Source organism: Blastomyces dermatitidis, assembly GCF_000003525.1.
Source record: "Blastomyces dermatitidis ER-3 genomic scaffold supercont1.3, whole genome shotgun sequence".
In the NCBI taxonomy this organism is placed as follows: domain Eukaryota; kingdom Fungi; phylum Ascomycota; class Eurotiomycetes; order Onygenales; family Ajellomycetaceae; genus Blastomyces; species Blastomyces dermatitidis.
This window is the reverse complement of record NW_025544776.1, coordinates 6,514,919-6,538,164: the sequence shown is the minus strand read 5'-3', so window position 1 is coordinate 6,538,164 and position 23,246 is coordinate 6,514,919. Positions and strand designations below refer to the sequence as shown.

Here is a 23,246-nt window from a genome sequence, read left to right as displayed (position 1 = left end):
TCTGCTCGCAGCGTGACATAATGGATTAGTGCTCTAGATCATTGTTCTGCTCACTTTTTCAGAGCTGGGGGAAACGAGTGCTCGGGGTCGGGGGAGGGGATTATCCGAATTCCAGCTTTCAACTATGACGGCCTCTACCTGTGCAATGGCGCTAAAGTATGGAGGGAATTTTAGTCTGCCTTCCGAAGCGATACAAGGGTTAGTTATTTTCCAATTTTCCGTATTTTTTGGGGGGGGGGGGGTTTGGTGGTGTGTTTTGGTTTCGGTGGGCGTTTTTGATCGGGGGGACCCGGGATTTCTAAAGATAGAGCAGGAGGAGGGAGCGGACCGGGGGGGGGGGGGGGAAGCGAGAAGACTCGAGAAGAAGAGAGGGAAACGGAAGGAAGCAAAACGGCAAAAAGGGCGAAGGGCGAAGGGAGAAGGGAGAAGGGAGTTAGTTAGGTTAAGGGAGTTAGGGAGTTGGGAGTTAGGGAGAGAGAGGGAGAAAGAGAGAGAGAGTGAGAGAGACTAATAAAAAAAGCCTAAGGAAAGGGAAAGACTCGCGAAGGGAACAACGGGGCCACTTCACACGTTGCCTGGTTTCGGTTTAGCGCTGCCCGGCATCACGCGCTGATTGGGGGCTTGGCGGGCGGTGGAAGGGAGAGGTTGGCCGTGTCTGATTGGTTAGTGCTGGCGGGTGTTGGCTTACGTGAGAATCGGCCATGCTTGTTAGAGCTAGTCGGTATTTCTGAGAGGCAAACGTGGGGCGGGGGTGGTGTGTCGTCGTCGAACGGGGCGTGGAAGGAAACCCCCGTATCGTATCGTATGTATGTGTGCAAGGGACATTCGACCGCAACATTTGTGTATAGTTATGTTATCCCAGTTATTATCCCAGTTATCCCAGCAACAAAAGCAGCGCGTGGAAGTTACTGAGGCAGTGTGGATAGAAGAACATCGGTTGGGCTCCAATGCCGGTGGGTGGGTTCCTGGCTCTTGGCTGAGCTTCATTTAAGATAACAACAGATTATGTACGGAGTAACTAGTTATAGCGTAACGGAGGAAGTACGGAGGAGTACGGAGCCGTACGGAGTACAGAGTACATACAGAGTACAGAGTACAGTACTCTCTCTTGTAGTTAGGTTAGGCCGCCCTTCCCCTTACCTTAAACTACTTTACCCTGCACAAGTTCTAAATCCGCTCCTCCTCCCCCCAAAGTCCAAGTCCAAGTCCAAGTCGACCCGGCTGTGCACGATCCCCAAGCGGAAACAACAATAAACAAGAGTGAAAAACAAATGCTCCGAACCTGGCTGATTTACCGCAACAATTCTCTGGCTTGGTTGTTCTCTCGTTGCTATTTTTATCCCTCGTTAGTTTACCGTTATCAAACCTTAGAGCTAGCCCCGTCCGTTCTTCCATCCTTTACCCAATTTCACAACCACCTAGTTAGCGCCCGGCCCCACCAATGGCCAATGCCGCTTTTCCAACAAACTTCTAAGGTCTCGGACGGACGGTTCTTTCATCGGAGGCTTGGTTAGGGCTGTGTATCTTTTATATCTCCTCGAGGCACGAAAGCTGTTGAATTACATCAGTGATCAGCTGTATTAACTAAGTTAACTAGTTAGTTAACTTGTTTTCGTGTAATTTATGTAATCTATTTGACCTGACGTACACAGACAGTAGTGAGTCAGCCACTTTTATCATAACTAAGTTAACAAGTTAAAATATTGTATGTACTGTACTCTACTCCATAGTTATACACAACATAGATCTGGGTGGAAGATTTATAACAAAGAACTAAGAGTGTGTTCAGTTGCATGTCTACGCAGTAGCTTCATATAATCTGCACATGAAAAGTGTATATTATTAGTGTACTTGCGGAGTAGTTACTGTCAGCATTGAGTATCACACTTACTCCGTACAAATTGTAGTGATTTTGATATATTAATCAAATACACACAGTGACAACAGACAGATACAGATCTTTCTTATTCAATACAATCTCTTCTATTTTATATCTGTGTAAAATATCAGACAGTCAGTCTTCAAATAATAAATGATTCTTTGAATCTGATTGAAGTGTCAATCTCATTAAGTCAAATGATCTAGTTACTGTCTATTTCCAAGGTTAACTTGCATTCATTCTGCATTTGTCTGCAACAGTGTCTGGCACAGTGCCTACCACAGCGCCTGCCACAGCACCTCTCACAGCGCCTGCACTGTCAATAATAATAGATGAAGAAGATGAAGGAATCCAGCCTGCTCCACTACTACGACTTTTCATGAGATAATATCATGTCAATTGATCTGACGGTAAACACAATCTTGCACACTTCTGATCTTGTCTATTACGGTTACAATTCCTCCTCACTAATACTATTCAGTCTAATTACACTGTTGAAGTTTAATACCATGTAAATGAAGGGGAAAAAAAAAAAAAAAATTATGAAGAATGACTGAACACAAGGTCTTTTTCATACAGATAATGTTGAATAGAGTGTGTAGGGATGTTGTAAGTGAGTCTTTTATACAAGATTACATGAGGTTAAGCATGCAACTGAACATGCCTAAACTAAGTTTAAGCTTGAGAGGCTTGAAACAGGGGCCTGCATCTGTTAGCATTCGAGTTAGTGGCCCAGATCCCTGCCAATGTGGAAGCCGTTTGAAGTGCAATGAAGACTGATTTGAATACTATACTCCGTACTGTCAGAAAAATAACAAAATAGAAAAAAAAATGAAAGAACAAGGGAAAAAAAAAAAAAAAAAAAAAAAAAAAAAAAAAAAAAAAAAAGTCAAGGGTTGAAAGGGAAAGTTGAGTTTTTATAATGGCGCGAAACATCAAGCCCCCCTTAAAAAAATTTCCTATCTCAACTTCCCCAGGTTGCATGAGAACCCCCCATTCTTCGAATTTTCCTTATCACGATCGTCAACACCCGGTGATCAGATAGACGTTTTTTTAAGGCGTATTGTATATATATCGAGTTTACTGCAAGCTCCCGACCACAGCCTAGCTTCTCGTTCTCGTTAATCCACTATCCAATCCATTGGCGGCGCCTCATCTGGACCGTTCCCATCCCGCACCAGCTTCTCGAGCGTCGTATCTATAGAGTAGTAAAAGTGGGTAATTCCATGCTCGCTTGGCAGCATGGGCACAGAAATGCCAATACTCCAGTCATCGGCGTCAAGGTAGAGAGCTACAAACATTTAGTTTGACATTCAATCTCAAAAGGAAAAAGAAGGAGGGGGGGGGGGGGGGCGGGGGGGAAAAAAATCCCGACTGGATTATGGGCTTACCAAATATTAGAAAGGCGTAACTTTCTGTTGAGTTGAAAGAAAAGAAGTTAGTGCCAGTGAAAAGATGTTTAATCAGAGTTCCATTTCCATTTTCTCGACTTCAAGACTTACCTGGGTTATCTAATGCTTTGTCCGGATGAGTTAGCGCGGTCATCGTGGCGGCTTCCCAACCGCTAACATCGCGGCCAGCAACAGGTGGGTGCTTAAAGGGATCTGTTTTGTTTTGTAAAAGAATAACGGGTAAATATCAGTTCATGGGGGGACAAGACTCCCATTTGTCATTGGGAGGAAAGGCAGAGGGGCCGTACCCATCGGTTCATTCCCTGACATTGGAAGCTGGCCTAGCAGGCAAAGGAATATGAAAATGACATTTCGATACGTAATGCGCTCTAGATGGAAGGGTTCATCTCTATCATAGAATGACACGCGTCGAAGCTCCGACAGCCGCCTCATGCGCAGCATATCCGGCGTGGTATCAGGCTCTATGAAGTTCTGGGGACATAGGATCATAGTGCCGGCTGATACATGTGATCGATGTATCTCGCTCATAAACGCTCTGCTGCCGGCCAGTGGATCTTGACTGCATTTCGCATATGAAGGCAGAAAAATAGGGACCGACCCACCACTTACAGCCTTACGGCTGTCCCAGTAGGTGCCTGGCGGGTAGTGAATATCTGATGGGCAAAGATCAGCCTTTGTCTCAGGAATAGTATAGACAACACAATTTTATGTAAAGGAAGAATATATAAATGGCAGACTCACCGCTATATTGAGGGGGGAAAGTTGTTGTAATGAAGTCATCGGAACAGTATATTTGTAGAGGTTCGTCCCCCATGATAATTTCTTGAAGCTTGTCCAGCCTTCCTGGAGAATTGTCAGACAAATTGCATAAAAGGGGGAATATGATTCAAGTTACTTCATACATACTTCGTACATAGTCAAACCTGTAGCGCATTGCCAAATTCTGAAAAAAATATTCAGCGCCCGTATTTCCCACATAAACTGTTCCAAAGAGTGCCTCGTATGTGTATTGGGTGGACCGCTCAACGCCCGGAATTAGATCGTCGTGGCCGTACCAAGTGTCTAGAAGCGTATTAAGATCTCTCAATCTGTTCTGTGCGACCCTTACCTGCGCTGAATGTTAGATGTGTGTTTGCGATAATTTCCACATCAATCCATACCAATTGACTCATACTTCCTTGTTCAATTCGCCTGTAGAGAACGTTTTTTTGTCCAGGATATTCACAATTATTACTGCGTGTCCTATAAGAATAGGAGAAGCGCAGTTTATATAGGAAAATAACAAGTAAAAGCATGTGTTTAATTTGTATCATGCTTGAGAAAGTTCGTAGGACTCCGCTCCCACGAGAAGCAGATAGATATCTCCAAACTGGAACAGAAGGAAGGGAAACTGAGAGAGAGATATGTATGGAAGAGCGGGTTAAAGAAGTGAAAGAGTGAAATAGTTGATAACTATATATAAGTTCACTGACTGAGGACATGCTTTTTTACATTGTCGTAGTGGCCACACCATCCTCAGGTACACGCCTCTAACTAGCAATCTTTTTATTCTAGTAGTCATTAGGCAGTTAACTATTCCACAGCGCATGGATCAAGGAAAGTCAGCATGAAATTGATCATGAATTCAGCTGCGATGCAAGACGTAGCTGGCAGGTTGTGCGGATGTTGGAATGCTGGATGTTGCCTTGCAGGAGGATTTGATAAATTGCAATGGCGTCCGTTCCTGTAATTAAATAATGAAGGTAACGACAAATACATCTACATGTACATTGTACATACATGAGATTGTAGGCGGTTTGGTGAGCTGCACAAATCGGGAGCATCAAGAAGTGAATATATATGACTTGGCGCCAAGGACTTCCGCCAAGGATCTCCGCCACCAGAAATCTCATGCGAGCGATTCTTTGTCAGAGTTCAAGCTATTCTCCTAATGTACATACATGTATGTACAAGTGCCAGTGAGCTGCAAGCAATCTGTTGTAGTTGGATCTCTTTTAATATGACGCCGCGATTCTGGTTTGTCCCGAATCCTGGGCCTTCTGATGCGTTGACTTTTCTGTGCATGCCTCAATGAGAAGCTTTGTATGAGTTTAATGACTCCTATATCGGATTTTGCACGGCTATGTTCCAGCGGATAACCCGAAGCAGGCATGGGATGCAAATATATGTATATATTATAGCCAGGGGTTCCGACTCTGCTTCAGCCATGTCGACTGCCGCTGATTGGGGTGAGATTCGCTGAGTTAGTTCAAACTACTCGCAGTTGTTAAGAAGTTCAGTAGCTCAACGTTGTTCCAGATCATGAAGTCCCTGAGCATCATCGCCGTTCTAGGGTTGGCAAGCCTTGCTCCTTTTCTCGCTTCGGCCGCTTCGGATGCTACCTGTTCAGAGTCTCGACCGTGCAAACAAGGCTGCTGTAGTAAATACGGGAGTTGCGGGTTCGGACCTGAATTTTGTTCCCCAAAGACATGTGTGTCGACGTGCGATGCTAAGTCGGAATGTGGCAGTAAGTTGCTGAGTCCCCGTGTGGCATAATTTTGAGATGGGCTACCTTTGAAACCAAGTTCGAGCTCATGCTCGGCTCGGATATTTTTATCGCATCTTGTCTTGAGGATTGAGTTGAGGCACACGGTTTGTTAACTTTTATAATTCTTCACAGAATACGCACCCAAGGGACAAGAAAAATGTCCTCTCAATGTTTGTTGCTCACGGTTTGGGTGAGATAGTTAAGATTCCATATGCTCCGATACTACTGAACACTGTCGCTAATAGCACGCCTGAAAGTTTCTGCGGTCCCACTGAAAGTTTCTGCGGGAAGGGATGTCAGAATGGGTGCGGCGAAATAAAAAGGCCGTCAGTTATTCTCTATGGCAGTCAGCTATCCTACTTCATGTTGTAAATCAGTCTTACTAATTCAATCTACAGTTCATGCTCGGGAACCTCTACAAGGGCGCGATATATCGGCTATTTCGAGAGTTGGAACTATGATCGTATTTGTGATATGCTCCATCCGTCAAAAATCAATACCAAGCCTTGGACAGTGAGAAAATATTATTTCATTCTATCACGCTACTGTCTGCGGAAATGGACAACTGACTACTTTTCGCAGCATCTTAATTATGGGTTTGCTCAGATCAACCAAGAGGACTACACGCTAACTACAATGCACTCCTATGACAAAGAATTCTACCACCTTTTTACAGACTTAAAAAAACAAAAGCCCTCTTTGAAATGCTTTATATCCATTGGGGGATGGGATGCCGGTAGCAAGATCTTTTCTGATATGGCGAAAAGCGAGGGTTCGCGAAAGGCGTTTATTGACTCGGTTATTGAGTTCATGGAGGAATACGGCTTCGATGGAGTTGATATCGACTGGGAATACCCAGTAGCTGATGATCGGGGTAAGGAAAACAAAAACCCTTTACTATCTACTAAATAGTTTAATACTTTTTGCACAGGTGGCTCAAAAGAAGATTTTAAAACATATGTCCAACTTCTAAAGGAGCTGAGGGCTGCTGCCGAGGACAAGTACGAGATAACCGTGGCACTTCCGGCTTCGTATTGTAAGTATCTGATCCTACTATATGTTAAAATCGCGACCCCGTCTAATAGATAGAGGTAGGGTACTTGAGAGGATTTGATCTTAAACGCATGTCAAAATATGTCGACTGGTTTAATGTGATGACATATGACATCCACGGCACCTGGGATGGCAACAACAAATGGACGCAGGAAGTCATCAACCCTCATACAAACCTGACTGGTAAGCACCCCACCTAAATATGCAAGGTTATATGTACTGTAGCTAACAATCAGTAGAAATATCGTTAGGACTAGATCTTTTATGGCGCAATTCTGTCCCTCCCGAAAAGGTTTCTCTGGGTCTTGCATTTTACGGCAGGTCATTCACACTGGCGGATCCTAGTTGCTCTACTCCGGGTTGCCCTTTTAAAAGGTTTGGTGACGAGACATCCGGGGGCGCTTTGCCAGGATTATGTACTCTGAACAGCGGTACGCTGTCAGACTATGAAATCGATAGGGTTCTGAAGGAGAAATCCCCAGACGTTTTCTATGACCAAGAATCTGGAGTCAATTGGATTACGTGGGATAATGATCAGTGGTATGGATCTACCGTACCTTTGCCCTCCCCGTTCACTCACACGCAGATCCCCTTGCTTTATAATCTATCCTATTCTGCTTCCTTCTCTACTTTCTGCCCTTGACGGCCCACTGGGCTAATTATGAGCCGTGTACAGGGTTTCATACGACGATGGCAGAACATTGAAGCAGAAGGCAGATTTCGGAAACAAGTTGTGCTTGGCGGGCACCTTCGCCTGGGCCATTGATCTTGGAGGCCCTGGCACACTGAAGAATCCTAATGATTTGACCGCCGACGATACTCTCCGCGGGGCCGACCCGCAGGGTGGAGATGGCGGTTCTAGCGAAGTCTATATCTCTCCAGAGATTTTCAAGAAAAAAGATCCGCGCATCGCATGTGTGCCCCCGTGTACCTTTATTATGCCTCCAATCTCTCTGGCTAGTCCCTCTACAATCACCCTTCCTCTATATACAACATCTTTGGAAGTGGCATGGCCAACCACACAGTTGGTTACGCTTCCCGGAGGTTCGGTATTAACTTCCACTGGCCTAGCAAGGACAATCCAAACGACGACACTTACGATCCCTCCTATTACGACCTCAGAGATCAGCCTATGGAATTGGAAGGTTACCGATCCCGATGCCTCAAGTTCCAGATATACTCCCATAAGCAGCATCCTTCCCCCTCCGTTTGTTATTACGGAGAAACTTCCGGAAGGCTGGGTGCAGGGCAATCCTCCGAAACCAACGCCGGGCGATGGGAACCCTGGGGTGATAATCAGTAACGGGAGTGATTCGAAATCCGGATCTGATGATCACGATATCTCTGGGCACGATAGGCAGAGTAATCCCCCCGAGGCAACCGGCGGGACAGGACATTCGGCGCCAGAATCGGCTGCACCCGATCCCACCGGGGCTGGCAGAGGAATTAATTCGCTTGATGGTAAAAAGGGGAACCCGAATAGAGGGAAAAATTCTCAGCCGGCAACAGCAGATACAGGACGGCCAACACGTGGATTTGATGACAGCCGCCACGGCCGGACAACTAAAGGGCATGAAAATGACCATGTAATAACAGTTGTCAGCGGTGATTCGATACTTAATTCCCATTTTCCTGCTAGCACAACAAACTCACCTATGACTACCCGGACAATTACTCCGCCACCGTTTCCTTACACCACAGGTACCGAGGAGGACAACGACGATGATGACGATGACGACAACAAGATAATATTGCCCGTTGTTACCTTTACTAAAGGCCCCCCTGATCCACTCTGCACAGCAAATTGTGGAAAGAAGTGTGAAGGCCCATTTTGCGATGAACCCTGTGAGCACAACTGCGGCGATGGAGAAGACTTCTTTTCCGAGAATGAAAGGACAAAACCTAAAAATACTCAAAAGTGCAGAGGCCCAGACTGCAAGAATGGCAAGTGCACGGGCTTATTATGTATCAATTTCGGCTGCATCGGGCTTGATTGCCTCGACGGTATGTGCTGGGGTCCTAAGTGCGTCATCACTTGGTGCGGTGGGCTCAAGTGCATTCCAAAACTTGATGGCTGTAGTGGTGACGGATGTAAACCCAGTGGGTGTCTCGGGTTGCACTGCAACGGCAGAACAGGCCGATGCTTTGGTCCGAAATGTATTGGCTTTGGCTGTGATGGGCCCGATTGCGATAATGGGAGTTGCAAGGGTCCAAGATGCTGGCCCCTTACGTGCGAAGGAGAGGGCTGCCAGTCGGGATTCTGCACTGGATCGAAATGTGAGACAGGAAAGGGCGGTTGTGACGAAGCGAGAACCGCTCGTCGATGTACAGAACTTGTTTCCAAGATCCAGACAAGATCGGACAAAACTGAGTACTTTACCACCACCAACACCAGGTGCCACACGGTCACTGCATGCTCCGTCCAACCCACAACTATCACTACCACAACTACCATGGCAAAGCTTCCCGTATATACCGGCGTGGGGGTAACAATGACACCACCAGACACCAATGAACATTATATGGCCCTGGCACAATATCTTGTGTATAAAATACACAGCCGAGATGCCACCCGAATGTTCTATATTCCAGAGGTAGCCACACCAACAACTACCGCGAAACCAAAGAAATCTCCCCCCCCCGCAGAGTTAAAATGTTTTGGCTCGGGCAGCACTTCTCATCGCGCGGATATGATCCGTGCGATAGAAAGCTTTTGTAATGAAAACAAGGGTCGGATGATTAGAAAGGAAGACGGTAAAATTATAGACTACTATGGCTCGAGGTGTTTCGGTCCTGGGGCATGTTTTGTTGAGGTCAACATTTCCGTGGAGTTAATCAATGACTGTGACCCATTCGAACTCGATGGGGGAAGCCCAGGAGATTTGTGCGGTCACTCGTTCAGACAACCTGTTGATGAGTGTGATACCAGGGGGACAAGTTTCAAATACGGTGGTGTATTAACGACTGATTGCGCTCGCTGGATAATAGACCCTGGCTTTAACGCACCCGGAGGCCCAAAGGCTAAATATCCTCTGTTGAACGGCACTGGCATTGCAAATACCACTATGACAAACCACACTGCATCCTGGGCAAAATTCAATTCTAGTTCGGTTTATCCTGCCCCAACTAGACCGACGCGGCTATGAGTCGAGTCGATGTGAGCAAAAGGTTCAGCTAAATTGCTTGGACAATAGGGCTTTTGTGGTTTCAAAACAAGGTGAATAAATATCAAGTGCCTCTTATCTATTTTTATTTATTTAATTTCTATTTATTTTTTTTATTATTGTTCTTCTAAATGTAAGCCGTACAGGTAATGAAAATCATAATAAATAAATAAATAAAAGTATGGTAGGGCAATTTCACCTCTTCAGTTGACATTCTCTCTTGCATCACTTACAGAATCATCAGTGAAATTGAAAGAGTGAACGTGAACCGGCGGGAGATACTAGTAACTAGGCAAGTTGTCACATTTATAGCAACCTCTCCTCTCTCAGAACAGGGCTTGATATCAACCACTGTTGCGTTTGACTCGACTGCTTTTGATATCAACCCTTGACAACGCTAATGTAGATATACTATAGCCAATTTCCTGAATCCTCAAACAATTGGCTTCTCAATCCATGTTCCATCTTGAACCTTCCTGGGCGACTTGGAAATTAGCCTCAATAGTTTGAGCAACTATTCTCCATGGGTTGTGGAATTCACTCTTGGATCGAGAACAGGCGCCAAAAGCATTGAGCCGAGGGTAGGTAGTCCCTGATAATAGGGTAAGAAGATTGGGAGCACAACCACAGAGCTTTTAGGCTTTTAAAATCATGAACTGCCTGTCTGGAGATAATGTACATACCAGACCAAGGCCTTGAGTTGTTGAGGGGATACATCTCAATTGTCTCCCATATCATATCATATACACCTGAGAAGGTAAATATTTGAAGTGGTATATTTGACCACTTCTTTCTTCGTCGTGAAAAGAACCAGCCACTGACATATTATTCTTGTAGATTGCAACATTGGCCAGAATTATCCATGCAAGAAGTGTGTGAAGCAATATTTGGTGCATGTTTGTTCAGATTCACCAAGAATGTTCACATGCCATGTAAGATCAAGTTCAACACCTAGAGAATCTTTTCCATGACTGGAATCTAGCTGACCCATGATTTTGAAGTCCGAATATTGCTGTGCCTAACTCTGTGCAGCAAACAGAGCAGGTCTCGGATTCGTTTGAGTGATTAACCGTAGATGGCTCCGGGACCGGCTGTGTTGGGAGCTCGCACTCGCAAACGAATGTATACAATGATGTTTACCACTGATGGTGCTACTTTCTGATCCATCGCAGGTAATAAGGTTGACTCTGAGTTTCTCAGAGGAAATCGAGGAGGAAATCGTACAGTTCTTCCAAAATTATGATTAGGTTGTTTAGCCTTCACAGTTGAGAACCTCCGCGTATTTGGATAAAGTATGACTTATTCATGCAAAGACCCTCGTCTGTGGGGGTGATGCGGATTTAGATCTTGTTTGGAATGACGTGTGTGAGCTTCTATTCTTCCGGCTATCTCCCAGCTGGAATTCATGAAAAAAACTAGAAAAAGTGAGGCTAGACAATATAGCTCTATCAGGCATGATGCAAGCATGAATACTATGAAAAGCACGGGAAGAAAGTACCGGTTATATTTGTTGTCCCTATTCACTTACTTTCAAAGCACAGCAGAAGAATATATATCTAGCTGACATGATGATGCGATCATTTTATCGAAGAACTCACTATTTGCATGGCCTTCAGAGCATATATCAGCTTTTCAATTTGTTTTATGAACTTTTGAACTTTCCCGCTACGCGCCTGTACATCGCTACCGTGGCCTTTGTTATCTCGATTCATACTCGAGGCATATCCGGAATAATGGGCGGTTAAAGTGACAAAAGGAATATACAAAACGCCATCCATTCTCCCTACAGTCTACGCCGTCATCACGCCTAACTACCTAGTCTCTCTTCAACAATTTTAAATGGTAAAGTCACTGTAGCTCTAGTGGCACTGAATTGCATGTATGTATATAACATGCTTCTTAGAACAACTGAAACTACTAGAGGGATAAAACAAATTAACAAATTAGATCTGCTTTTGAAAGAATGTTTCAGGAGGTAGTTCTATGTTCTTGACAAAACTGAGCTAGAAATGAAAAAAGAAAGAAAAAGAAAAAGAATTAATTAATTCTCAAGAAGCTTCAAAATAGCAAATTTACTGAATTGAACTAATAATCATTTAGAGAAGTAGAGAAGAGCGAGGAAGAGAATGTATATTTGAACAATATATGCCATCTCTTATCTCACATCACCCCTTTGAAACAATTTCAATCAGAATGGCAACCGCATCTGATCTGAATGTATGTACCCGCTCATTCTTCTCTAAATGACCTGATTGATATTCTCGAGGGTGAGCTGATCGAACAACGGCATATTGCAGATACACAGTACGCAGAACACCTGGCTTGTTATTGACATTCATATGATTTAAATAATGATTCCCCTTAGTAATAAATGAGAACAGACAAAGGAGAAAAAGGGAAAAAAAAAAAACGTTGTATTCATGTGTCTCAAATGTGAGGCATGCATAAACCATGTGGAAAATTATAACTAATTATTTATAGATGAATAGATGAATAGCTGAGTTGAGTAAATAAGTGAGATTCTCTCTCTATACACATATTTTTTTCCCTCCTGTTTTGTAAAGAACTTTCTGTTAAGTTAGTTACTTGTGAACTATTTTCTTTTTTGATCAGATTGAATTAATTCTCATGATGCCAGCACAAGCTAGAATTGAGAAAGAAGGTGAAAATAGAAATAATATACAGAGTATATACTCCGTATATTGATAAGAAAAATTTTTTCTAAGCATAAAAAATTTCTGGTAAATTTTTCACTTCTTCATGCATATTATTATTAGCCTAATTATTACACAAACTTAACTCTCTAACTCAACCCCCTTTGAGTACGCAAGACCGCAAGACGATTTTGCAAAACAGTATGCATTGCAGCTGCCGATGTGAAAGAAAACCCCTGATTTAATTAATCTGAGACACTCCTTTTCTGTCTTTTCGTTTCTGTTCTCTTTTCCCTCTTTCTAAAACATCAAGTTCTGTTCCCAGTCTAGTTTTGAATGCACTGCACTGTATTCATCCACTTTCCAAGGGAAAGCTACATCACTAGCTGGTGTAGATATAAATTTATTGAATCGAGAATGAAAAATTTCGTAACTAGCTAGCTAGGTAGGTTCGCTATTATTGCAACTCGAAGTTATATGAAACGGGGTACATACACAATCGGAGCGCTATTTAGGCACAGTATGTAGCCCATTCATCTCCCCTGGACCCGGGATTGTGGAATAGGAACTATCTTTCTGTAGTAGTTATCATGTAGTAGGTTTGCTTGTTTGCTGTGTGATTGTGATTGATATTTCTGCCTGATTTGATGCATCTCTAGCAAAGAAGTCAGGCATAACCATGAAAGGTAAAGAATTTTAGAGCGCGTTGTTTGGAGAGAGCAGGAGGGGCAGTGTGAAGTTTCTTTCTGAAAGTCTGGCATGATGAGGAGGTAGATTCTGGCAGCGTTGGCCTGAATGATGATACTACTCCTGAAGGCATGGCTTTGCCAAATGGTTCACGGTTCAGAATACTCTTCTTTCCTTTGCAAATTATTTTTTCTCCCCTTTCTAGATATATGGATGTTCTTGTTTGCTTCATTTTGTTCAGGATCACACGCATCTTGGGAGAAATTGTCGGATGTGGCGCGCTGAGTATGGGCAACCCATGGCGTGGTGCACTCCTGTATACAGCGTGGGGAGCATCTGGTCGTTGAGAGCATGGAGCTGGTCGGTGTGAAAGTCAATTAATTGCATGAAAAGGCTGAAAAAAATAAATGAATAGGCAATGGAAAGGGAGTCGAAAGGGTGGCCAAAGATATGTATATATATAGAGCTATCTGTGATTTCAACAGAACCAGTGTACCATGCAAGGTCAAGCAAGTTGGCCAGTCACAACAACAACCGGTGGAGTCTCCTCTGGAGCCGATCCCCGTCATAGCCTGAGGCTTGTCGAAGGAGAGTTCGTTTGGTTTTTTTCGAGGCACGCCCACGCTACATTAAGACGACAGGCTGAGAAAATTTGCCATGACGCGCTGATCCCCTACTGGCTGCTGGCTCAATTGGGCGTATTTTAGTTGGTTATTTTCTTCTTCCGGCGGTTTTTGGGAATTGGTTTGGATTGTCTTCTTTTTCCTCGTTATTTTTGTTTTAATTTTTAAACTTTCGTTCGATCCAAGGAATACAAACATTAATTGATCGGTTCGTTAATGGGTACCGTATAATGTAAATATTTCTCGGAGGCGGCCCGAGAGGTTAAGATTTCGGGCCCGTACCATTGGGATACACGGCATTCAACGCATGTTACATAGTTCTATGGTGCTCAACCGCCTTAGCCAGGGTCCAGCGTGGGCCAAGCGATGGAGGAGAAAGCTTCCTTGAGTCCCCCTAAAGATGAATCCGTCCGTCTTCGGGCATGCACCGGCAGGTAACGCCGTCCTGGCCGGAGCGTTTTCTACCCAGCTCTAGCCAAATTAATTTACGGGCGCCGTCGGCCTCTAGGCTTGACTGGTGAGTGTTCCGTATGCAGGGAGACTCCTCGGTTCCGGGAATATGGGAATGGAGGATCTGACCCTGGTGGTAGAGTTGGATTTGCATGCATACCCGGCCTCTGACTCCATCTTCTTGTTCCGTTTCTTGCCTAGGTGTAGGTTGGCCCTTGCAACCTGTGTGAGGATCGTACTGCTGAGCAGGGAGGTGGTGACACAGACATCTTTAAACAGTATTAATTGGATTCAGGGGTATGTAAAGGGCCCTGATCGCTGTCAACGGTTACAGATAGAGACATGTGGGAGGTAGGCTGAAAATGAATTTGAGGTGATGTGCCTGGATGGTTAGATATATACCCGGTAGGGATGTTAGTGATATAGACAAGCATTCCAAGCTTTATCTACATGCATATGTCTGGACATGACAAATTAGATCCTCATGACTTAGCACCCGGAGAGAGAAATCTCTGCTTTTAGCGCAACCCATGTGCAAGAAAATAAAAAGGGGGTAAAACTGGGGGTGGGGACAACATACTCTGTGTGGCGTACGGCGTTGAATAGAGAGGAGAGGCTGGCATTGGAGTAGATATTCAACCAATGGGATAACATACCTGAATCGTAGTAGATTTTGAGCAGCTGGAGGCATGATTCCCCAGAGTCCCCAGAGTTCCCAGAGTCCCCACCAGTCTCCCGGACCCGACCAGAGCTGCTCAACGCTCGCTCTCGACTCTCGAGTCCTGAGCAGACTTGATTTGGCTGTCAAGGCCGTTGAATGGCTGCCCGGGCGTGGTAGTAGAGGTAGCGGGCCGTGGCGGGAGAGCCCCTGAACCAAACACGCCGGGCAGACACACACGCGCCCGGGCCAAGCCCAGCCCAGCGCCGTCTTGTTTATTTTTTCCACATCAACGTGTTTCCGCTGGCTGCGTTTTCTCTCTCTCTCCCACAACTCACCCTCCATCTCTCTCTCTCTCTCTCTCTCTCCCTCTCTTTCTCTCTCTCTCTCTCCCTCTCTTCCCCATCCCTTGCTCTCCTTGTCTTCGTATCTCGCTTTTCCTTTCTCTCTCCTCTTCTCTCTTCTCCCGTGTGTCCCCCTAGCCAGAGTCGGTTGGTCTGTCTTCTGTCTTCGCTTTCGTTTCTTTCCATTCCGACTGGAAGTCCATCGGGAGCCGCATTCTTCTCGACCTTTTCACTGGGTGCTTCCACAGTCCCCTGAACACGCTCCTTACTTACTCCTCATTGATCCCTCTATCCCTCTTCTACTTCTCTGCATGCTGGTCACCTTTATTTTTGTTTTCTTTCCCCCTTCTTTTCTTCTTCCTATTCGCTGCATAGGCACTTAGAGACGAAAACTATTCCACCTGAAACGGCTGCTGTTGAGGCCATACAACCCACTGCATACCCACTTGTTCGCCTGCAATTTTTATTGTCAGCACATGACTACCTCAAGGTATGGAGCAAGATAGCCTTCTTAACATGCTCTCTCTTCTCAATATTCTTATTCTTCTGTCGGTTGGTGACCGTGGCTGACCTATAGTGAGCCTCTCCTCAAAAGTTCAGTGCCTCATTAGTCAAGCTTTCTCTACGCCGTTGAGCCTACCCTACCCCTGAAACTCGCACCTCTCGCCATCTTTTTTTTTCCGCCTTTCGAACTTCTCTCACGACCTCTCCGACATATTTTCGTTACTTTTTGATCTTTCTTTTTTATTCCTTTCGCAGCCTCCCTACTTGTAGTTTACGCCTTCAAGACAGGCCTTTGGTCTTCAAACCATTGTTGCTTGATGAGACTCTAGGGAGCGTTGATCAACCCTGGTCGCAACACTTTTCAACCACAATCTACCTTGCTTGGTGGTACCTGTGGGAATCTAGGACCCCTGGGCTTCAAAGTCGCACAGAGCTTTCGTCCTTGCGATTTTACCTGACCTCGCAATACCAATCTACCGACCGAATACCTACCCATCTAGCATTGTCAACGGCTCCTGCGTAAGATGTCATTCTTTTCGCGGGTTTTCCGTAGCAGAGATGCGAGCGGCTCGAAGAAACAGGCAAAGCACAATGGCGTCAGTCAGGATATCCCTCAGAAGCCCCAATGGACCGATGCTTTCCTCCGTACGGAAGTAACCCCAGATGAGATCCAAGAGCTGCTACATGGATGCACGGTCGAATTGAAATCAAGAGGTCCGTATATACACATGCACAGTTCAATGAAGAATGCAATTTAAACTCGGTCAAAAATGCTCATCTACATTGCTTCCCAGGACTCGAAATTCCATTCCTCCTCCTCCCATTTCGCCCCAGCTCGGACCCAAGTTCAGCCCGAACCTTCATTCGACACTACTTCAGCCCTCCTCCTGAGCGGCCAGCTCCACTTCGTGGAGAACATTTACTCCAGGAGCTGCGGTTGACTGAACCTATGGTGCGTGATATTCCCTCAGAATGCACGTGGAGGAGAGAACTGATTTGATATCTTCGAATACCTCTAGGTGCTCTGCAGTATTATGAAATGGTGTTGGAGTCGATTGCCTGGAGGGGTGGTAACCTGGGAGGCATACGAATTGTTCAAAGTTGGCGAACAAGGTCATTCCTTTTCCGCCATCTACCCTTGAATTTGCCTACTATGGCACCGTCTCAGGGCTAGGTTAAACTGACTTATTTGTATAGACTCCCAATTTGCCCGCGACGCCTTTTCCACCTTTATCCCTTTAAGTGTTGAATCTGATGCTCGAACAAAAATTATATTCGACTTCTTCGACCTCATGTCTGCTGTTGCAGCTCACGGAAAAACCAACGGATTTGGAGGCCGCAAACTTTCGCGCTATGCTGGTTGGTGGGCTTTCGAGCACGTTGATACTGGCAATGGATTTGAATCAAGCTATAAGAACTGGGCAAGGTAATTGAAACAGATTGTACACGAGGCTCCTACTACTTTCGATGTATTTGGCTAACGGCTTCTTTTTTGCTTTCTGCATAGTGCGGCGGATGCGACAAGCCACTTATTCTTTGCTTACCTTCGTTCTCTATCTCCTGATTCCCTTCGCGGATCCAATGGCATTTCTGCCCTTCCGATCTCGTTGCAAAGCCTTGTTCAAGCCACAGAATACCCCCCAGAAACCCCCGCCCTGCTTCAGATGGAATCGACTAAGGTGGTAATGATCGTTGACACTGTCTCCCCGACACCATTTGCATTACTACGACGTGCCAAGAATTTCGAATATAGGGATAGCGATCACGCCCTACAGAAGTTCTCGAATTTCGAAGATCCTGTCAGAGCACTTACTGACGAGTGCCGTAGAGTTTTGCGATGCATATCCTCAACCAACCAATCCAATGTTATAGCAGCAGAAGAGGGCCCAGGCCCTATTCGTGATCCATCCTGGTCAAGATTTGAGGATCTGGGTTTCACCGACACTATCGAAGAGGGTGATGGTGACGAGGATGGAGATAGAACAGTGTCGAAACAAACCGGACCACTGGGTCTGAGGTCGGCTCCTCACTCTCGCACTGCTGATCTTGGTCGACCGACCACACCTTCCTGGGCTGATTTCCTTTCCTCTGGATTTGCTGACGAAAATGAGCCAAGAAGTCGTCCGCCTTTCCTCCTACCCCCCGACAAAGTCCTTCCCCCCATTCAAACCGTGCGCGGGCAAAGTTCCCAATCGCATAAACGTTTGTTCGACCAGGAATCATCCGCTGAACCGGGCGAACTTGCAAGCATAACCAATCTTGACTTGGATGCGTCGTTCTGGTGGGTCTGGATTAGCAGTCTGTCAGGGGAGGAACCAACTCAAAGAAAGGCAGTTTTTGGGCGGTGTGCTCTGATTGAAACATCCATCTCAGGAGGGAAGTGGTTTGTGCTTGAGGAACAAGTGAAGGGTGCTGCTCCTGAGCCAGAAGTTGGTGCATATATCGCTGAGAAAAAAAGCTTCTTCGGCTTCAGGTCACGAAAAGGACGGTTAACACGACGCAAATCTTCCGTAAAGAAGATATCCACTGCAGAAGAACCCTACCAACGGGCCAACAGCACAAGAGCAATGAGCAAGACGAGCATTGGCCCAGACCAGCACGCTAGGATCCAGGCTGCCGCTGCCGCTCTTCAGAGGAAGCACAGGGAACAGGAGCAGGAGCAAGCGTCAGAAAAACGCAACAGGTCGGAAGACTTGGGACATTCAAAGAACAACTCCGTGATGTCGCTGCAGCCGCTTGTTATGACTGAAGTCTCACAGGCGATGAAGTGGGCTAACAACTACGATAAAAATGCAGTGCGAGCGGCTTATCTTGGAAACAGTCTTGCTGGTACGGGTGCTCCTGCAGAGTCACTGCAATTGCCAGCAAATGGCCACGTCCAAGCTAGCTCTCTTAATTCGACCAGCCCTCGTCTAGATAATGAGCAAGCAGTTCCTCCAAAGGAAGAAGCGGCTGATCAGCGCCCCGCTGCCGAGCAATCTGATATTTCCAAAAACACTGCGTCAGACTTGCACCCCGTAGTTACTCCTGTAGCGGAGCCCACTGCCCCAGCTTCCGTCGGAAGGAAATCCCCAGAAATGACTCGCAGCAAGAAGTCCATGGATTCGACTGAGGAACCCAAGAAACTGAAGAAGAAGGCCGCAAATACGACGCTGAAGGGTATGTTTGGTAAGAAGGCTGAGAAGCCGGAGCAGCCTCCCATGAAACCAACTGGGGTAGAGACGTCTGCTGTAGCTGCCGCCAAAGCTGCCCTTGAAGGTCGAACCGCACAGGCTGCAAAGACTTCAACCTTCTCACCTACCAAGGCACCTGCTGCCCACCGCCTCTCTGGGCTTGGACGAAAGAAGACCGCGGAGTCAATCCCTGCGCAGACAATGTCCAAGCCAGTTACCCCACCTGCAACTGAGGAGCCGAAACAGGCTCCACAACCCGTGGTGCAACCAGTGCCGGCCGCCACAGGTTACGATGGCCCACCGTGGACTCGCAGGGATAGTGAATTCGATGCGCTCTCTCGAGTGGACACCAACGAGAAGGCCCAAGCCGACCGGGAATTTTCCTCCTTCGACCACCAGGCCCCATTCGTTGACCAGCCTGCATTTGTTCCTGAGGATACACCAATCAGAAACGAGTTCCCAGAACGGGACATTCCTGCCCAACACCCAGCTGCCAAACAGGCCGGATCACCTATTAATGGTCACGGGCGCCAAGATAAATCAATCTCGGATGAACCCTTGCCCCTACAGGACCGCTGGGCACAAATCCGGAAAAATGCTGCCGAACGTGCTGTCCATGTCGATGACCACCCGTCGAGAAGCCATGAGCCGGAGAAGACTGATGATGGAGAAACAAGTGGGGAGGAGAGTAAGTTATCCCCAATGGCAAATTCCCCTCAGTCGAAGTAGAACTAATCATAATCTGTCCCTTTTTAGCAATCGAATCCCGAGTCGCACGCATTAAGGCTCGTGTTGCCGAATTGACAGGTAATATGGAATCTTAGGCAATTTGTCCTCAACGATGTTTCCACGGTTTTCATGCGTCTCGCGTATTTCCAACGTCAGAATACGACGAAGGTCTCCTTTCCGTAACTCCATTATTTTTTCCCCCTATTCTCGTTTTCTGTTTTTGTTGCTTTCTACAACTTCTATACCCCTTTTTTCTTTTCCTTCCCCCCCCAAACTATGCCTCGTAAACTATTCCCTGAGTAATCACCTTGATATTTTTGACCGAATATTTTCTGAAATCATCCCCCTTCAACTCATACAAATCTTTCTTCCCTCAACTCGACTCTTTTTTCTACCAATATCCGTGCGAATTTGATTCCCACTCGAACGTGTTGAACTCTCTATCCAAGAACCTTTGGATTGTTCCTTTTGTCATAGGTACCCTTTCGATTTTTATTTTCTATTTTGATTTATCTCATTTTGAAGCTTACTACCACATACTCTCCTACAAGATTACCCAATTTAGTTCTCTCTTTCCTCTCAATTATAGCGTTTTGTTTTGCAGTTTGCTCTCGTGGCCTATCGATCTCATTTTGCTTTCCCTCTCCCTGCTTTCCTACCGCCAAATTTATACCATCCTGCTCTCTCCTTGATAACCCACTCTCTGTGAATTCGAGTCTAAAATCTGTTCAATATTCTTTTCAGTATTTTGACTCCTTGTTTTCCCTCTTCTCTTCCTTGAGATGTTATGTTCTATTTCTCAATTTATCTCAGCAAGTCAGGGAGGGGGACTAGGAGCGTTCGCGCCACTTGTAATTTGAATGGGTATAAACACCCGAAACGGGGCCGACAGACCCTATTTGTAGGGGTTGAGGGGTAGTGGGCAGGGAGCACCTTGTTTTGTTCTTTTTTAATCAATCAATGTACGCAAAACATAACAGAAATCAATATTTTTTGATGCCAAACCAAGATTACCTCCACAATTCCCCTAACAATAAACTACGGATATCTCTCTCCCTTTTTTGCGGAGAAAGGTTTATTTTTGTTGTTTCATATCTCACAAAGAAGCTACATAGGCCCCGCAGCCAAAATTTGTTGATTTGTCTCAGCTAACTCTCAATCCGTATGTAGCTTTCTTTAAATAATAATATATATACAAATATAAATACCAGTCTTGTTTGCTACCGCTTCTACAGCTACTATCCCTAGAGTTCTCTTTTCATACTTGTCTCCACTTGACATATCTTATTTTGTTTTTTATGTTTTCATCTAATTAATTTTTTTGTTTCCCCCTATGTGGAACCTGTGTATGCTCCCTCATACTCTAATTTCTCGTCCCCCGGAGAACTCGAATCGGATACGGATAGTTAAACGGTTTGTTAGACTTGGGGTAAAAACGATATACAAATTATGGACTTTCCCCCCCTTTTGTCACATTCCTTCCTGGCTTTCACGAGGAATTTTGCTAGAGGGAAACTTGCCATTTACAGCTCATGAGCTACAGAATGCTCACCCCGTTCCCCTTCTACTCCCGCCCTCATATAGTTATGGCTAATCGTAACAACTCAGCGAGCAAACAGCAAACCGACCTTCACTTCTTTCGTAACAACTTATTCTTCAATTTATCAACCACCTCCGCGACTGCATGTTTCTTCTTCAACTCTTCTTCCCTACCTTTCTTGCCGCTGCTCGCCTTGGATTCCTGGGTATGGACGTTTCCTTGGCCACCACGCTGTGCAGAGAACAATTCACAATAGAAGGAGAGATCAGGTTAGAGATTTTTGGTTCCAAGCAGTCTTTCAGTTTCTTCATAGTAACAGGGAAGGTGGGGAATATCATATAAACCTTACCCCAGTATGATAGTCACCATCTTGAGAGGGGAGGATTGCGAGCTCGGGAACGATATCGGTGTCATGTACATGTACTTCGCTTGAAACTGGACGGACACCCGGGGAACCAATGTTACCTGCTCCACCGCGCTTTATTGAAAGAGGGGATTAATTGGGCGACCAGAAAATGTTATATTGGGCAAGATGAAAAGCCGATACAAGGAAATTGGAAACACAAAGATGTAGAGAAAGCGGTACATACACCGGCAGAATAGGCTCCATCGCCCTGATCACCTTCCGGACCCTGTCGAGTGATCTCGGCATCCACATATCTGTTTTGGATGTTAGACAATGTGTGCTTTCCTAGTTTGCTGCAGAAACATCGCATTTGAAGAGGACCATACAATAAATATTGATTTACTTACTGGGTAGGATCTGGATTGATATTTCCTTGGCCTATTAATGCACCCGAATGTCAATTAATAATGTTTCAAATGACTCCCACAGTCAGTCCCAGGTGTCATACCTCCTCGGCCATGAGAAACAACTGGTGGTCCACTCATGTTTGTCGCGTCTAACTTCGTCGATTCAATCAATGCTTCTGTAGTTAGCGAGTCCTCTGTGCGTCTCCAAAACCTGTCTTGGCCCAAAAGTGAAATCGTGGTACGTAGGTATAATGCTGGCCTCCGAAACTAGAGAGAACTTCTGAGTAATGGGTAAGGGCGAAATGGTAATAGTTTATAGTGCTACTGCTACTCCTCCTAGTTATGACTCACTTGTGCGGGAGAAGGGCTACGAAATTAACCGTGGAGGTGAGCAGGGCTCTCCGAGAATCTTAGAGTAAAGTGGATTTTCAACAAGATAAAGCAAGGAGTTTCTATACAGAGTTTTCCTCCCAAGAACAGTCTATTGTTCTTATGATCAAGAAAATAGTGGTAGTGAAGGCTTTTTTTGAGGTGAGGTTAGAGTGAAACAAAGAACGGCACCGGGGGGGGGGGGGGCGAATTGCAAACCCCAATTTAATTTAGAATAACATAGAAGATGTGACAGTCAATGAAAGAACCGCGGTTGCGATAAGTGGTATTCGAAGGTAGCAGCTGCCATGGTAAGGCATCCATGTTATCAAATGAGCTAACGTCGCTTGTTCTCATCAGCTAGCAAAGATACATATGTACTCTAGTTATAACAATGGGGCAAAATGGCAAAGCTATCGTTGTGATAAGGTTCTCTCTCCCTCTTTTTTCTGATAACTAACAACCGAAGATAAGATAAGGACTCCTTCTCCCAGCCAACCAGAGCGCTCCAGACAATTACCTCAATTTTTGACATCCAACAATCAGACCTGGATATCGTCCATCCATGACGCGAGGACCAGTTAACCTTCTTGGAACATACAGTACATGTACATGTACATACCGGATCTAGAAATAGCCCGTGCTTGGTGAGATAGCCTTCATGGGCCAGTGCGGAGAGTGGAGCCTTGCTCCACTTGGCACAGAACATTAATTTTAAGCATAATTC

At 45.5% G+C, this 23,246-nt stretch overlaps 5 protein-coding genes across 8 annotated transcripts; 2 read left to right on the top strand and 3 right to left on the bottom strand.

The window, feature by feature from the left end:
- Positions 1 to 2,762: 2,762 nt before the first annotated feature.
- Positions 2,763 to 5,141, bottom strand: BDCG_03628 (uncharacterized protein). Its single transcript, XM_045419267.1, has 7 exons — positions 4,452 to 5,141; positions 4,198 to 4,399; positions 4,033 to 4,134; positions 3,579 to 3,944; positions 3,382 to 3,483; positions 3,271 to 3,294; positions 2,763 to 3,170 (listed from the first exon to the last, which is right to left on the bottom strand). The coding sequence occupies exons 1-7, from the start codon at positions 4,770 to 4,772 to the stop codon at positions 3,001 to 3,003; spliced, it is 1,287 nt and encodes a 428-aa protein (XP_045275623.1). The 5' UTR covers positions 4,773 to 5,141; the 3' UTR covers positions 2,763 to 3,000.
- A 40-nt stretch (positions 5,142 to 5,181) lies between these two features.
- Positions 5,182 to 11,471, top strand: BDCG_03627 (bacteriodes thetaiotaomicron symbiotic chitinase). The gene is made up of 12 exons (XM_045419266.1): positions 5,182 to 5,533; positions 5,590 to 5,797; positions 5,951 to 6,008; positions 6,076 to 6,144; positions 6,217 to 6,331; positions 6,401 to 6,692; positions 6,750 to 6,854; positions 6,914 to 7,054; positions 7,111 to 7,411; positions 7,548 to 10,327; positions 10,453 to 10,792; positions 10,873 to 11,471. The coding sequence occupies exons 2-10, from the start codon at positions 5,593 to 5,595 to the stop codon at positions 10,015 to 10,017; spliced, it is 3,756 nt and encodes a 1,251-aa protein (XP_045275622.1). The 5' UTR covers positions 5,182 to 5,533; positions 5,590 to 5,592; the 3' UTR covers positions 10,018 to 10,327; positions 10,453 to 10,792; positions 10,873 to 11,471.
- A 2,511-nt stretch (positions 11,472 to 13,982) lies between these two features.
- Positions 13,983 to 15,140, bottom strand: BDCG_03625 (uncharacterized protein; the record flags this gene model as incomplete). The annotated part of the gene is made up of 2 exons (XM_045419265.1): positions 13,983 to 14,718; positions 15,106 to 15,140. 2 exons carry the CDS (start codon positions 15,138 to 15,140, stop codon positions 14,394 to 14,396), a joined length of 360 nt encoding a protein of 119 aa, XP_045275621.1. The 3' UTR covers positions 13,983 to 14,393.
- Positions 15,141 to 15,414: 274 nt separating this feature from the next.
- Positions 15,415 to 21,021, top strand: BDCG_03624. Of its 2 annotated transcripts, none has more exons than XM_045419263.1 (7): positions 15,415 to 15,941; positions 16,052 to 16,669; positions 16,750 to 16,907; positions 16,975 to 17,068; positions 17,153 to 17,381; positions 17,463 to 19,816; positions 19,885 to 21,021. In XM_045419263.1, the coding sequence occupies exons 2-7, from the start codon at positions 16,480 to 16,482 to the stop codon at positions 19,950 to 19,952; spliced, it is 3,093 nt and encodes a 1,030-aa protein (XP_045275620.1). In that variant the 5' UTR covers positions 15,415 to 15,941; positions 16,052 to 16,479; the 3' UTR covers positions 19,953 to 21,021. The 2 variants fall into 2 exon arrangements, with proteins under 2 accessions (XP_045275620.1, XP_045280536.1); XM_045419264.1 differs by having other exon boundaries at positions 15,452 to 15,941; positions 16,047 to 16,669; positions 19,885 to 20,867.
- BDCG_03623 lies at positions 20,992 to 22,872 on the bottom strand. Of its 3 annotated transcripts, none has more exons than XM_045419260.1 (6): positions 22,502 to 22,872; positions 22,252 to 22,417; positions 22,151 to 22,181; positions 21,988 to 22,057; positions 21,747 to 21,875; positions 20,992 to 21,628 (listed from the first exon to the last, which is right to left on the bottom strand). In XM_045419260.1, the coding sequence occupies exons 2-6, from the start codon at positions 22,286 to 22,288 to the stop codon at positions 21,488 to 21,490; spliced, it is 408 nt and encodes a 135-aa protein (XP_045275619.1). In that variant the 5' UTR covers positions 22,289 to 22,417; positions 22,502 to 22,872; the 3' UTR covers positions 20,992 to 21,487. The 3 variants fall into 3 exon arrangements, with proteins under 3 accessions (XP_045275619.1, XP_045280535.1, XP_045280534.1); XM_045419262.1 differs by having other exon boundaries at positions 21,063 to 21,628; positions 22,252 to 22,299; positions 22,502 to 22,843; XM_045419261.1 differs by having other exon boundaries at positions 21,063 to 21,628; positions 22,252 to 22,843.
- Positions 22,873 to 23,246: the final 374 nt, after the last annotated feature.